This window comes from Manis pentadactyla, chromosome 9 (assembly GCF_030020395.1).
Source record: "Manis pentadactyla isolate mManPen7 chromosome 9, mManPen7.hap1, whole genome shotgun sequence".
NCBI lineage: Eukaryota > Metazoa > Chordata > Mammalia > Pholidota > Manidae > Manis > Manis pentadactyla.
In genome coordinates, this window is record NC_080027.1 from 10,505,450 (window position 1) to 10,521,408 (window position 15,959).

Here is a 15,959-nt window from a genome sequence, read left to right on the forward strand (position 1 = left end):
GGCCTCCACTTGGTTTGCCCTGGTCGCGCAGTTCAGAAGTGGCTCAGAAAACGTGCTGAGCTGCAGGAACAGCGAGGCCAGCCTGCAGTGCCCGCCTGCAGTGCCCGCCACTGCCCCCGGCTGCCAACGAGCCAGAGCAGAGGCCAGGGCTCGAGGGTGGTGCTGCCCCATGTGTGGGAGCCACCGACCGGGATGCAACAGGCTTGCTCCTGTGGCAGCTGGTAGTGGAGGCCTGTCTGTTCCCCGAAGAAACATCATAACTGTGTCATTACTCCTTCCCTATAGCATCGGATCAGACCCCAAGGACCCTGTGGCCACTCAGAGGCAGGGCAGCCTGCGCCCCCTCTCCCTGCTCTGAGGAACGGAGGACAAGGGGTCAGGGCGGGGCGGGGACGCCGCTGGCACGTTTGCACAGCTGCACGGCCGCGTGCTGCCTGAAGGGCGTCCCCCACATTGGGGAAGCTCCTGTGGGCTTCCCGAAGTGCCCTCATCCCGTTTCTCTGCGCTCGGGTGGCTTGGAGGCCCTGCCTGCATTGGGAAAGAAGGAGACGCCGCAGCTGGGAGCCGCTGCCCTTGGCAGTGCTGTCCCGCCAGCCGCTCATCTCCCGGCCCTGCACCCTCCCTCGGCTCCTGCTTCCAGAAGGTCCTCCAAGGTCTGCAGGGCCCAAGGCTTGGCTTTTGGGGCTCTGGCTGCAGGATGAGCTGGGAAGGGCCCGTCCTGAGGGAGGGGTGAGCACAGGAGCCTAGAGGCGCCCACGCCCAGCTCCCCGAGCGCCCCTCGGCTCCACTGCGGCTGCTGAGGACTGAGCTGGTGTCTTAACACGCGAGGAGGCTGCCCCTCTGGCATTTCATCTCCCCGCCTCTAGGGGACATGAAAGCCGAGAAGCTGCTCCAGCCCAGACAGCGCTGAGTACAGCAGATCCGGGCCCGGGGGCCACCCCTCCCCACACCTTCCCCGGAGGCGCACGTTGAGAGAACAGGCGGGATCGGCGGTCACCCCTCTGCTCTCGGCCGTGTCTCCGTTCGCCTCGGTTTGCTCAGGCCAGGAGGGGCCACGTCACCCTCAGCAGAAGGGAGCTGGGGTAGGGACCTGGGCGGACCCCCCCCCCCGTCTGAAAGTGCCAACAAGCAACTGCCAGCAGATCCCAGTCTGTGGTGAACGTGGGTGGAAGGGCCACCTGGCAACACACGACTGTCCTGCCCACAGGCGGTGCACCCCGCCTCCTGGGAGCCAGGCTCTGCAGGGGCAGCGTCCTGGGGGAGGCTGCCATGCGAGCGCTCGCTCTTTAAGACAGAGCCTCGGGACTGCACGCTCTGGGGGCAGTTTTCCAAAGGGTGTTATTTCTAAGCCTGTGGAGCTCTAGCCACGCAGCCTTGGCCACTGGGCAGCTCTGTTCACTGGGACGCTGAGGGTTCACAGCTGGCAGAGTCCTGGACAAATGCTTCCAATGGTATCTCCTGAGGTTGAATCCTCGGGAGACAGGCCAGGGCCGGCATCTGCGAGCCGGTGGTCAGCACAGTCCAGGCCGTCTGGGGAGCCACAGCCAGGCTGTCTATGGTGCCAGTGGCCCAGCTGGGCAAGTGGGAACTGCCCAGGCACCTCCTGGGGCCCTACCAGCCAGGCTCCATGTTGGGTCTGCCTTGTCCTTGTGTCCACCTGTCCCATGTCCACGTGTCCCCAATATCCACTTTGCCACTGTGCCCACCTTGTCCCCAGAATCAACCTTATCCACCTTGCCCTCCATGTCCATCTGGCCCCCGTGTCCATCTCGTCCCTCACTGCAAGGGCTACAGATGTCTGCCCACTGGGCTGGCAGGGACAGAGGGGGGCCACCAGTAGCTCCCAGCCTGTCTGCAGCTCAGCCCCCAGGGGAGGCATGGCTTACTGGCCTGGCATCCACCCTCAGGAGCATGGCCAGCACAGGCCCACATACAGGATGATGGGGACATGGCCTCCTCCATGCAGGCATCCTGGGTGGGTAGGCAGAGCAGCAGGTGCCCACAGCTGGAGAGTGGCTGGTGCTGGGTGAGGCCCCCAGCAGTGCCAACCCCCTGAAGTGGGCACGGGCAGGACCTGCTCTGCGCTGGACACAGCAGCCTCAGCAGGCGCCTGTGGAGCATGGGATGGGCAGTGGGGCACAGGTGCGGCACGTGGAACTGAGGCCAGTGGAGACCGGCAGCAGGGGGTTCAGGGCCCCTGACATTCAGCCTGGCCCCACCAGCTCCCCTCCCTGGTCTTTACTTCACATCTGAGATCCCAGGAGGGCCCATCAGCCCAGCCTGGGGCAGCGGTGCTGCCTGGGGCTCCTCTGAGGATGGGGGCTTCCCCTGGGGGTCAGCCAGGTGTCTGCTGCAGCCTCCCCACATTTCATGGTGCCTTCCCCCACAGCCCAGGGACACAGGTGTTAGACCTGTGGGCCTGGGGAAACAGCACCCCGAGTCAGCCCCCAGACCAGCAGGAGACGTTAGTCCATCACTACTCTGATGGTTCCCTGAAGATAAGTCTTTCCAAGCGTTATGAGGACAGGCTGGTCCTTGGGGGTGGCCAATGGGCAGCTTCTTGGGGGAAGGGGCAGCCGACACCCTGAGCAAGGAAGACACACCCAGACTGGGGAATGGGTGGACCCCTCTCTTCACTCAGGTTGGGCCTGATGCCCTGGACCTCACAGCCCTCAGTTTCTTGTGTTCGTCACAGCTAAGGTCCCACACACAGAATGCAGCACTGGGGGGCAGGGGTTCTGAATTTCTCCTGTGGCCCAGGGACTGGGAGAGCCAAGCTGAATCTAGGTGGGGCTGACCCCGGTTGGAGGGGCTGAGGGCCGCCTCCTCCCCCGTGGGGAAGGGGAGGGCCAGCTTGGGTGGCTCTGCTCAGCCTTGGGCCTGCACCCACTGCCTGTTTCCGTGCCCTGGGCCTGGCCACATGGACAGGCAAGAGGCAAGAGGATGCCTCAGTGGGCCCACCAGCACTCCAGGTGCCTCTCCCTGGGACTCTGGGCACGGTCGGGTCAGGGGTTAGCAGGGAGCCACGCACTGACCTCCAGGCAGCTGCCAGGATGGTGGGCAGGACCAGCTCAGCTGAGTTTTGCAAGGACAGTGGAGTGGGGCCACCTTGGAGAAGCTGGGCCCAGCTGGGGAGGGCCTAGGTGCTGCCCCCCAACTGCGGTGGTCTTCCTATTGGGGAAGGGACAGCTTCAGGAACAGCACACAGCCGCAGGGTGGGGCCCCCGTCTACAGGACAGCTGTGCACACCCTTCCCTGGAGAGAACGGGAAACCGCCTGGGACCTGGGATGGGAGGTTGCTGGCCAGGGAGCAGTTTGGGAGGCACAGCTGGTGAATGTGGTGGGGAGCCTGTCTTAGTGGGGCGTGAGCACTGGTGGCTGAGCTCATGGCAGCCCCCGCGAGCAGGCGGCCCTTACCCTCCTCCTTCCCCTACCCACCCGCCATCCCCCAGCCTCCCCTGTGGTTGTTTAGGAAAAAATCTGTTTTAATTAGTGGACAAACCCCTCCAGCATGGGCTGGGGTCTTGTCCCCTGAGGCGCGGGTGGGGGTTTGTCCTGCAGCAGAGGCGTATGGCCCTGCGGAAGACGCGGCGGAACTCGGCGTTGAAGACGGTGTAGATGATGGGGTTGAGGGCGCTGTTGACATAGCCCAGCCAGGTGACCGCGCTGACCAGCCGCGGTGGCACAGCGCAGGTGGGACACAGCGCCCGCGTGATGTGCACCACGAAGAACGGAGTCCAGCACCCCAGGAAGGCCCCTGGTGGGGGGGCGCCATGAACTGGGGTGCTGCCCTGGGTGCTGCCACTTTTCCCTCTGCCCACCCGCCCCAGGGCAGGGACCCACCGACCACCACCGGAAGGACCCTCATGGCCTTGCGCTCCCGGCCAGTGATCTTCGCGAGCCTCTTCCTGCGGGCCTGCGGCGGGGCCTCGGCGGGGAGGGTGGCAGGGGGTGGCGGGCCGGGGCCGCTGGGCCGGCGGGGAGCACGGCCGTGCAGCTTGGCGCTGCGGGTCGCCTCCCAGCGCCGCAGGCCCCGGAATGTGGCCCAGTAGAGCAGCAGCATGAGCGGGCAGGGCAGGAGGAAGGAGCACACGGACGAGTAGACGACGTAAGCGCGGTCCTCCAGGCGGCACACGGCGGGGTCGCGGCCGTGCGCGTCGTTGAGCCCGCACAGCACGGGCGCTGCCACCGCCGCCGACAGTAGCCACGTGGCGCCGATGAGCAGCAGCTGACGCCCGCCCCCGCCCTGGAGGCTGTAGCGCAGCGGCACCGCCACCGCCACGAACCTGCGGGGGGCGCGGGGCACAGTGAGCGCGGGAGGGCGCGGGGCGGGCGCCGGGGCGCGGGGGCGCGGGCGGGAGCGGCCCACCTGTCCACGCTGATGGCGCACAGGTTGAAGATAGACGCGGTGCAGAGCATGACGTCCATGGCCATGAGCGCGTCGCAGAGACGGGGGCTCAGCAGCCACACGCCACCCTGGACCTGGGCGGCGAGGAGGGGGCGCCGCAGGGACAGACAGAAGACCCGCTGACGCTCCCTCTGCCGCGCCCAGGCCGGGAGCCCTAACAGCCCCCGGGGCGACACTGTGTTTCCGACCCCCACTTTTTGCGGGGAGCGGGAGCTGAATACCAGAGGGAAAGGGAGCCAGAGTGAGCCAGACGGGCCGGTCCTCCCACCGAGTGGGGCGCCCAGAGACGACCCCTGGGTCCCCTTCCTGAGAAAGGCCTGGGAAGCCCGGCGTGGGGGGCGTGTCTGAGGACGCTGGTGGCTGATGATGTGGGGCTCAGGCTGTTTGGGCCCCTCCCCAGACAGGCGGGGTCCCTGCCGCCCTGCAGTGTCCAGCCACCGCTCCTATTCCCTCGCCCCCACCCCAGGGACAACTAGGGGTTTGGTTAAATGCTGTCGCTGCTCTGGAACTCCAAGAAGTCACTTCACTTTGTTCCTGCTCCGTGAGTGAGGGTGGTGATAGACCCACATAACTGTCCGGAGAGAAATGGGTTAAAAGTATAAAGGCCTTGGCGCTGTGCCCAGTGTCCGCACCAAGGGCAAGGGAGCAGACAGCTGCCCCACCTCTAAATCCCCTCCTGCTGGTTTGGGACGATTAGGAGCTTAAGAGCCATCACCCCGACGTCTGTGGCTCTGGGGGAGCCGCAGGTCATGCGTGTCCTTGTCCTGCTTCTCTCTTGCCCCAGCCTAGCCCAGACTCACCGCGTACACTTTAGAAAAATTGATCCTCCCCTCCCCCACAGCCCAGGACACCTTGTCCCCAAGCCAGGCCTAAGCAGCTTTTCTCTGCCCAAAAGGCAGAGCAGGCAGGGCTGGCACTGAGGGTTACCCACCCAAGGCCAGACCTGGTCTGGGGTGGACGCTCCTGGGCCTGAGCTCTGCCGGGGGCTCTGTCACACTGTCCCCTCCCTCCCTTGGGTTCTGCCGTCAGGCCTAGGCCTCCCCTCCGCCCAGCCCAGCTCACTGCCCAGCAAGCAGGAGCTCCTTCCCTGGGGGGTGCTGGCGTCGCGGTGGCCTGTGGCCTTGTGCAGTAATCGTGTGCGCCTCCGTGCTGCAGGGGGAGCCGGGGGGGGGGGGCGCAGCCTGACTCTGCCTGTCTGTCCATCTGGCTGCCCTGGGGACTGGAGCCCAGCCGGGGGGGTGGGGGTTCTGGACGGCCAAACTTCCTGTTTCTGGGGTCCCTGGCTTGAAGGATCCTTTGGGTGGCAGACGCCAACACCGAAGAGAGAAGAGGGACAGAGGCGGAAGGCAGGCCGGCGACAACAGGGCGGGTAGATGGACAGCGAGAGGAGCAGGGAGTGCGGTCGGGAGGGTAGAGGCGCCGGTCCTGGGCCCCTGCAACCGCCCCGGCTCGAGGTTCCCGAGGAGCCAAAGCGGCCGGTCGCCCTGGCTCCTCGGCGTGGATGGGGACAGGGACAGGGCGACGAGGGCGCGTGCGGCCGCGGACTCACCTCGGAGTAGACGAACAGAGGCAGCACCAGCAGGGCGAGGAGTAGATCGGCGGCCGCCAGGCTCACGATGAAATAGTTGGTGGGTGTCTGCAAGGCGCGCTCGGCCGCCACGCTCACGCACACGAGCGCGTTCCCCGCGAGCACCAAGCCGATGAGCAGCACGCCCCCCGCCAGGGCGGCCGCCGCGCCGGGAGCCCAGGTTAGCAGCCCGGGTGCGTCCGCGGCGCTGCGGTTCCCCATGCCGTCCCGGCCCCGTGCGCCCAGCGCGCTCAGCACCGCGAACAGCGCCCCGCCCCGGGAGCCTCTCGGACAGGCCCCGCCCCGCCCTGCTCGGTGGGCCCTTAGGCTCTCTGGGGTGCACCCCGGCTACCCCGGCTCTGCGCTCCGGGCCCAATGGGAGGCGAGTTAGGCGAGGTGAGTGACATCGTCCCGCGCCGCGCAGGGTTGTAGGGGACGCACGGGTCTGCGCCTCGACAATGACGCGGATGGAAGGTCGGCAGGACCATCCCTCCTGGTGCGCGGGCACCCACGCCAGCTCCGTCCTGCAGGTCTCTGGAGACCCCCAGATCCCTAGATGCGCGCAAGCTGAGCAGCCTACCCGCAGGGGCGCTCCTGGAGTCTGTCCAGGACAAGAGGGGCCACAGTTCACTCCACCCTGGTCGCTCCTCCAGGAACCAAGAGGCCCTACCTGTCCTCTGCCGGCCCTGGCGCCCTCCCACCTCCCTTTGCACCAGCAGCAGCGCCAGTGCGTGCTATCCCTTCCTCCCCACTCTTGCCCACCCACCTGATCTCTGGTCCCCCAGAACAGCCTCCTCTCTGGTACCCGAGGCCACACTCAGTCACTGTCCACCTGCAGCCACAGCCACTGCCTGACCACGGTCCTCTGGGTCCTCTGGGTGGTCAGCCCCAATCTCTATTTCATCACCTTGGCACTTGTGACCCTGAGCCACGTTGTGCGAGCCTCTGAACCTGGGAAGTGGTGCTTACATCCCAGCATTACATGAGGTAACAGGGAAAGGTGCGCCACCAGCCAGCTTAGCAATCGCCTTTGCATGCTCTTCACACACCAGTTTTACCTAAGTCACCTCCTTCTTCAGAGAAAAGAAAAGCCCAAAATGAGAACCCTCTCAGCCCGCACCCACCAAGCCCACAAACTCACTGAGCCTGTGGCCACCAGGACCCATCGCCTCCATGGGCCAGTACAGGACAGGGCTCGTGGGAGGCTGGGAGCAGGGTCCCAGAGCTATGCAGCTGAAACTGCGTGGTACGCAGCTCCAAGGACACTGTAAATTGCTCAGACAGCTGTGCATGGCAGAACGGTCACCCAGACTGTCCTCTCTCAGATTATAAAAGTGCACAGAAAGAATGCATGGAAATTGTAGCATAGCCAGTTTTCAGTATGGCTTTACCAAAATCAGTGACACACAACCCAGAGCATTGTCACTAAAGGGGCCACACAGCGGGCAGTCCAATTCCAGCACTCTGTGGGAACATCTGATGCACCTCTGGGTCCCCCCCCACCCTCCACCCTGTTTTCATTTCTGGCTCCCTGCACACTTGAGAGGGCTGGAGAACTCAGGACGGACCTGAAGCACAGTTGCCAGGAGTCAAGGATCCTGATTTCAAAGATATCAGGGACACAGGGGCCAGTTTGACAGACTGACAGTTTGTGTATTAAGGAAAACACATGGATTCTGAAAAAAAAGGACGCCTTTGATAAAAGGCAAAAATCACATGAGGTCTGATCAGGTAAAGCTGCGTGCGGGGCGTAGGTGTGAATGGGCATGTAGGTCTGAGCTGCCTTCAACACCTCAGTCCCTTTCATGTGTCTCTGTAAAGGGAACTCACAGCTAGTGACTGGGGCAGGAAGCATTTTCTTCTCTCACAGGACAGAAGTCAGAGGCAGGCATGATTCTTGGGTTGAGTAACAAGTAGTGAGTCCAGCCTAGCCTCCAATCTGCTTGGAGTTCCCACCTGGTCCCCAGATGTCTGCCATCATTGAGAGAGAAAAGGCAGCCCAGACTGGGAAAAGATATATGCAATACAGATCTGTGATAAAGGATGCAGATCCAGAATATATAAAGAGCTCTGTCAAATCAATAAGAAGAAACAGACAATACAATGATAACAAAAGCAAATATCTTGAATAGGCATGTTACAAAAGAGGGGATCTTAATGGTCAATAAACAAAATCATCAGCCCAAGGGAGATGACAATAAAGACTACAGTGACATGCCACTGCACACTGAAGTGGGAAAAAATGCTTGATATGTAAAAAAAAAAAAAAAGTTGGATATGTGATTTGGAAATGGCTTGTCTCTTCATTCTCCTAACATTATATCTGAGTTAATTTTTTATGTGTAAGTTATGAACAGAGGTTCTTTCTTTCTTTTTTCTTGCCTATGGTCCAGTTGCCTGAGCACCATTTGTTGAAAAGACTATCTTTTCTCTGTTGAATTTTCTTTGACCTTTTGCCAAAAACCACTTGATCAAATTTGTGTGGGCGTAATGTGATGCTCCCTGTGGGTTTTGGTTCCTTATTAAAGAAACTGTATTCTCTTCCTAGTTTTCTGAGAGATTTGAATACGAACGGATGTTGAATTCTGTCAAACATTTTAACTGTACCTATTGAGATGAGCATATGGTTTTTCTTCTGTAGTCTGTTGATAGGATGAAGGGCACTGACTGATTTTTGAAAGCTGAGCCAGCCTTCCAGGCGTGGCATAAACCCCATTTGGTCGTGGTGTACCATCCTCTTTACATACTGCTGTCAGGTATTTGTCAAGGCTTTTTGTATCTATATTAATGAAAGATATTGGTCTGTGGTTTTCTTTCCTTATATTATTTCTGTCTGGTTTGGGTATCAGAGTAATGCTGGTTTCCTAGAATAAGCTGCGGAGTTCTCCCTTCAATTCCGGTTTCTGTAATTGTATAGGATTGATATTAGTTCTTCCTTTAGTGTTGGAATATTTGTCAGCAAAGACCTCTGGGCCTGGAGTTTCTTTGCTGGATGAGTTTTAACTATGAAATCAATTTCTTTAATGCCTATAGGATTGTTCAGGAGATCTGTTTCTTCTTGACTGAACCTGATAGTTTACTTCCAAGGAACTGGTTTATGTCAGTTTTCAAATTTAAGGGCCTAGACTTGTTTATAATGTTCCCTTATTGTCCTTTTTAGAATGTGAGGTCTCTGATGACACCCCTCTTTCAACCCTTATATTTGTAAATTGTATCATTTTTTTTCTTGCTCAGTCTTATTAGAGGTTTATTAATTTTATTGATCTTTTCAAAGAACCAGCTTTTGGTTTCATTGGTTTTTTTCTTTTTTTCAATTTCATTGAGTTCTACTGTCACCTTTATTATTTCCTTCCTTCTGCCTGATTATTTGCTCTTTCACTAGAGATGGTCGCCCTCTTCCAGCACAAGCCCTTAATGCTATAAATTTCCCTCTGAGATGCATCCTACAAGTTTTTGTGTTTTGTGTTTTCAATTGTGTTCAGTTTAAATATTCTCTGCTTTTCCTGAGACTCCTTCTGTGACCCATGGATTATTTAGAACTGTGATAATTTCCAAAGGTTTTCCAGTTCTCCATTATTTATTTGTAGTTTGATTCTATTATGGTGAGAAAAAAATGGTCTCCAGGACTTCAATTCCATTACATCTGTTAAGGTTTATGACCCAGAATACAGTCTGTCTTGTTCAATATTCCACGTACGCCTGAAAAGAACCTGTGTCCCGCTGAGACAAGGTCGAGAGCCACCCACACGGATGCTGGCTCAGGAACGTGCCCTGCGGATTCTCCAAGTCCTTGCTGATTTTCTGTCTGTTCTATTAAATACTGAGAAAGGAATGCTGAAGCCTCCAAGTATAGTTATTTTTTTATTTCTTCATTCAGCTCTATTCTTATAATTTTCTACCTGCGTATTTTGAATATTTGTTGTAATGTGCCTACACATTCAGAATTGTGGCCACCAGGGACATGGAGACAGGGCTAACAGTGTGGGGGACTCCAGAGGATTGGGAAGGTGATGGAACTGGTGGTGGTTACATAATTGAATACATTTTTTCAAAACTCATAGAAGTGTACATCAAAAACAGTAACCATAAATAGTAAACTTCATAAAAGGGGCAAAATTAGAATGTGTGTGATCCCAGGTTGCAGACAATGGCTCTATTGATGCTTAATACATGATGATGAAGCCAGGATGGCCTGTCCAGGGAGAAAGACGTCCTAATCCTGTCCAGAACCTCTGGCCACTGAAAGTCGGGATGTGTGATGCTTGAGGTTCTGCAGGTCTTGAGCGGCCACTCCGTCGTCCTGGACCAGTATGTCTATTACCCTCCAGAGTAGGATAGAAGCCAGAGCTGTGGGACTGACACCACCCTGGTGGTGACACTTGGGCAGGTGTCAGAGCTGGTATTGGGACCATTTGCCGCAATTTTATGGGATGCTTGAAACATTTAAGAAAATGTTATTTATTTGATTTGCAAGAGTTGCCCAAAAGTTTAAGAATCTCTTCTTAATCAATAGAACTAGGAGAAAGAATATCACCAAAGGAATAGAAAAATCTGAACAAGTCGTCAATCAAGATCGTTTGTTGAACTGTCCATCAACAGCAGGTCACACATTCTCCCCAAGTGGATATGGAACATCCACCGAGATAAAGATGGACCACATCCTGCATCATAAAGAAACCTTAACAGATTTTTTTAATAGAATGGAAATCGTACAAAGTATGTTCTCTAACCATAAAGGAATTAAACTAGAAAACAATAACAGAAAGACAACAGGAAGATTTCCCCAAACTTGGAAGTTAACACAATTCTGAGTAATCCATGGGTCAAAGGAGAAACTAGAAAATATTTTGAATTGAAGGGAAATTAAAATTCATCATATCAACACTTATTGGATGGAGCTAAAGCCATGCTCAGGGAAAACTGATGACATTAACTACTTAATTTGAAAAAAAAAAAAGGTTTCAAATTAATGTAAAACAGCAACTAGCAATCTGAAGAAGGGAAACCATGATATATTGATTGATGCAGAAAAAATATTTGACACAATCCAACGTCCATTCACGAGAGAAGCATTCAGCAATCTAGGAATAGAAGGGAACTTCCCCAACCTGATAACAGGCATCTTCAAAAATCCTACAGCTGACATCATACTTAACGAGAGACCAAGTGCTGTCCAACCCAAATCAGAAACAAAACAAGTATGCCCACTCCCACCACTTTTATTCAATGAAGCATCGTCATTCTAGCCAGGTGATAAAAAAATACAAAAATGTTATACATCTGTATTGGAAAGGAAAAAGGTAAAAGTGTCCCTATTCACAGATGACATGACTGTCTACATGAAACCATGAGGTTGCAGGATACAAGATCAACACACAAAAACCAATTATATTTCTATTACCAGCAATGAACAAATTGGAAGCAAAAATGAAAAATGAAAACATGATATTTATAATAGCTAAAAAAATACATGATATATATGCAAATCTAACAAAACATGTACAGAAGCTGTAAGCTGAAAACTATAAAATGCTGATAAAATAAATCAAATAAAACCTAAATAAGTTGTGAGACACACCATATTCATGAACTGGAGGACTTCACATAAGCAAAGATATCAGTTCTCCCCAAACTGCTCTATAGATTTAATGCAACTGTAGTCAAGATTCCAGTGGCATTTATCATAGAAATACAGAGGTTGATTTTAACATTTATGTGGAAAAACAAAAGAAATAGAATTAGCCAAAATAGTTTTGAAAGAGCATAACATTGGAGGAATCATATTAGTTGATTTTAAGAATTACTATATATCTACATCAATCAAGACAGTGTGGTATTGGTAGGAACAGATGCGTAAGTCTGCGGAAAACAATGGGAAGCCCACAAGTAGACTCACACCCAATACAACCAGCAGACTTTTTTACAAAGGTGCAAAAGGTGCAGAATAGAGAAAGGACAGTCTTTTCAACCTAGGGTACTGAGACAACTGGACATCCACATGCAAAAAAAAACCCCAAACCCTTAATCTGGTGCTCACACTTTATATAAAAGCTAACTCAAAATGAATCATAGACTGAACTGTACAACATATAAGTATAAATATTTTGGAAATATGGGAGAAAATCTTTATGATCAAGGATTTAGCAAAGAGATTTTAGACATGGCACCAAATGCACAATCTACAAATGAAAAAAACTGATTGACTGGATTTCATTAAAATTAAAATTTTTCAGTCACAGAATATAAGAAAATGTCAACAAACCATGTGTCCAGCAAATGACATGTATACAAAACATATAAAGACCTCTCAAAACTCAACAATAGTGACATTACAAGTAAAAAAAAACTCCAGATAAATATCCCTTATAAATACATATATAAAACTTTTCAACAAATATGAGCAAACCAAATCCAACAACACTTTTTAAGGATTATACACTACGACCAAGTGGGGATTTATCCCAGAATGCAAGGTGATTCAACAGACAAAACTCATCACATTAATACAAGGGAGGGAAAAAATTTAATCATCTCAACTGATGCAGAAAAAGCATTTGACACAATCCAACACCCTTTCGTGATAAAAATCTTCATAAACTAGGAATAGAAAGAAACTTCCTCCACATGATAAAGGTCATATATATGAAAAAAAACACATAAGTTAACATCATACTCAATGATAAGAAACTAAAAGCTTTTCCTCTAAGATCAGGAAAAAGTTAAGGATACCCACTTTTGTTGCTTCTATTCAACATGGACTGGAAGTTTCAGCTAGAGCAATTAGGCAAGAAAAACAAAAGGCATCCAAAATTGGAATGGAAAAAGGGAAAAAGTAAGACTATTTCTATTTGTAGATGACATAATCTTATGTATAGAAAATCCTAAAAAACAAAAATCAAAAAAGGAGCAAACAAAAAACCCTGTTGGAGCTAATAAACAAGTTCAGCAAAATCATAGGATATAAGATCAACATACAGAGATCAGTTATATTTCTATACACTAGCAATCCAAAATTTGAATTAAGAAAATAGTTCTTCTGTAACAGTGTCAAAAAGAATAAAATACTTTGGAATAAATTTAACCAAGAAGGTAAAAGATTTGTATACTGAAAACTGTAAAACATGGCTGGAAGAGAGTAAGGAAGACACAAATAAGTAAAGCCAATGTTCATGGATCAGAAAACTTAATACTGTTAAGATGGCCTTTCTCACCAAACTGAACTGCAGATTGGATACACTTCCTATCAAAATCCTAATAGCCTTTTTTTCTCAAGGAAATGAAAAAGCCAGTCCTAAAATTCATATGAAATTGTAACGAACCAAAAATAATCTTGAAATAGAAAAAGAAAAACAAAGTTGTAGGACTCTCGCCTCCTGATTTCAAAATTTACTGCAAATCTACAGGCATCAAAACAGCTTAAGGATGGACATATGAATCAGTGCGATACAACTGAGATGAGAGTTCAGACATAAACACATACATCCCATTCATCTATGATCAATTGATTTTTCAACAAGGGTGTCAAGGCTATTCACTGGGGAAGATTTTCTTCAACGCACAGTGTTAGGACAACTGGGCATCCTCATGCATAACAATGAGGCTGGACCCTTACCTCACACCATATACAATACTTGACTCCAAATGTATCAAAGACCTAAATATACAATCTAAAACTATAAAACTCTTAGAAGAAAATACAGGGGAAAATCTTTGTGACCTTGGATTTGACATTTGTTTCTTAAATATAACAGCAAAAACTAAAACAACAGATTATTGGATTTCATAAAAATTCAAATATTTTGTGCATCAAAAAACACTCTCAAGAGAATGAAAAGAAAACTCATAGGAGAAAATGCTCACAAATCATGTATCTGATAAGGATCAAATATCCATAATATATAAAGAGTTCTTATAAATCCATTAACAACAAAAAGAACCCATTTTAAAAATTGGCAAAAGAACAGATTATACAAATGGCCAACAGGCACATGAAAAGATGCTTAACAACATCAGTAGCTGGGGAAATGTAACTCAAAACCATGTTTGACCCTTTGTACTTCCATTTATATTTTTGTAGAACTTGACAAGTTGATCCTAAAATTTATATGGAAATTCAAAGGGTCAAAAATAGCTCAAAAACTCTGGAAGAAACACAAGGTGAATGGATTTGACCTACTAGATATTATGACTTATAAAATTATAATTAAGATAGTGAAGTACTTAAAGCATTGTAGATAAGGGAACAAGGAATGATTATTAGGCCAGTGGCATATAACAGAGAGCCCAGAAAGAGACCTAATTATACACAGATGGTTGATTTTCAATGAAAATGGCATTGAACAATGGAAGAAGTACAGCCATTTTGGTGACTAATGTGGACAACTGGACGGACATAAAAGGAAAAATGAAACTTGGTCACTACCTAACATCATATACAACATAAATTCCAGGTCTGTATCTGGAACATGAAATAATGAAGCTTTGGGAGGTAATATGAAGGGAGACATTGCCCATATTTTATATTGTCATCTTATGCAAGAGACAAAAATATAGGAAAATATTGATACTTTTGACCCTACTGATATCAAGACTGTTGTCTCCATATGTTCACCATCTCTAAACTATTCACAGCTTTTTCTCTGTCCCTACCAGTTCCCCACTTTGAAAGACCCATTTCAAAGCAATTGAGCCCTTACCCCAAATCCCTAACATCCCTTTTTGAGTCATTACCCAACTGTCAGCTGATGGACTTGCTACGGGTTTGATGGCTCAGCTTTGTGGGTCCACAGGTATCCTTGCTGATCTTGGGTGGGGGAGGGGCGGGGGTAACAATTGAAATCCTTATCTTTTTTAGACATATGCTGAAATCCTCATAGAGGAGATGATACAATTTCTGAGATCTGTTCCAAAATTAATTGAAAAAACAGAGAAAGTAGATGGGGTGCGTAAGATTGGTCATGAATTGTTGATGCTGCATTATGGGAGTTCATTATGCTGTTCTGCCCACGTTCATATGCTTCTAATTCTCTACAATAATAATAAAGTTATTTTTCATTTTCTAGTCCTTAAGAGGGGGATGTTCATTAAGGTCACATAAGGTTGCGCTGTTACTGTGGGTCCCGGGCTCCTGTCCCGAAGCGCCCAGCCGAAGGCCACCTAACCCACCCTGGAGTTCGCAGTTCTGTGCTGATGGAAGCCGGAGGAGAGCAGAGAGGCTGTAGATTTGGGGGAAATAATTCTTTTCAACATCATCTGGCAAACACCATTGATGCAGAACAAGAGTACATACAAGTAGCTTAAATCTGACACCTAAATCCTGGATACAACAGAAAAAGCAGTAGAGAATATTTTCTGTTCTCCCCTTATTCAGAGGATGAAACTCACGCTGAGCTAGATTCTTACTTGTGTTCAGAATGAGCTTCCTCCAGCATCCTACTCTGGAGAAATTAGAACCTGGACCCTGAAATTGGCCATTATCAGGGGCCCCCCCACACACAGAGTGACGTCCGATTTGAGATTTTGAGTAGCGATTCATTTATGGTTTGAGTAGCTAATCGTTATTCATAAGTTGACTTTTCTGTGTGTCTGTAATGAGAACACAGTTCAGGGTCACGTCCTGGGAACCCGCAGGGCTCTTGCTAAAATCTATGGGTTGAAAGTGGCATTTTGTCCTGGTAGCTTGTATCACGTGTTGTTTCAAATAGAGTTAAATTGGGAGGGCAAGAGGTGGGCTGCACGGTGTCCCTTTGGTCATCTCTCCTGGTTGTGGCTGCCCATTGGAATACGGTTCCCATGAGCACGTTCTAGGCACACCAGAGAAACCCAGCCATACCGTCTGGCCAGTCCACATTTCAGCACAACCACCATACTGATGAGGCAGCCGCAGAGTGCATGTGTGAGGACACGGGCAGGGGGCTGTCTTTGCAGAAATTCTGAGTAGCTGAGACAGTGACGAGCTGAAGGCAGTTACAGCACTCTCTGTGA

At 50.7% G+C, this 15,959-nt stretch overlaps 1 protein-coding gene across 1 annotated transcript; it reads right to left on the reverse strand.

The window, feature by feature from the left end:
• Positions 1 to 3,472: 3,472 nt before the first annotated feature.
• DRD4 (dopamine receptor D4) lies at positions 3,473 to 6,229 on the reverse strand. The gene is made up of 4 exons (XM_036875919.2): positions 5,958 to 6,229; positions 4,370 to 4,482; positions 3,844 to 4,286; positions 3,473 to 3,757 (listed from the first exon to the last, which is right to left on the reverse strand). Exons 1-4 carry the CDS (start codon positions 6,195 to 6,197, stop codon positions 3,486 to 3,488), a joined length of 1,068 nt encoding a protein of 355 aa, XP_036731814.2. The 5' UTR covers positions 6,198 to 6,229; the 3' UTR covers positions 3,473 to 3,485.
• Between the last annotated feature and the right edge of the window lie 9,730 nt (positions 6,230 to 15,959).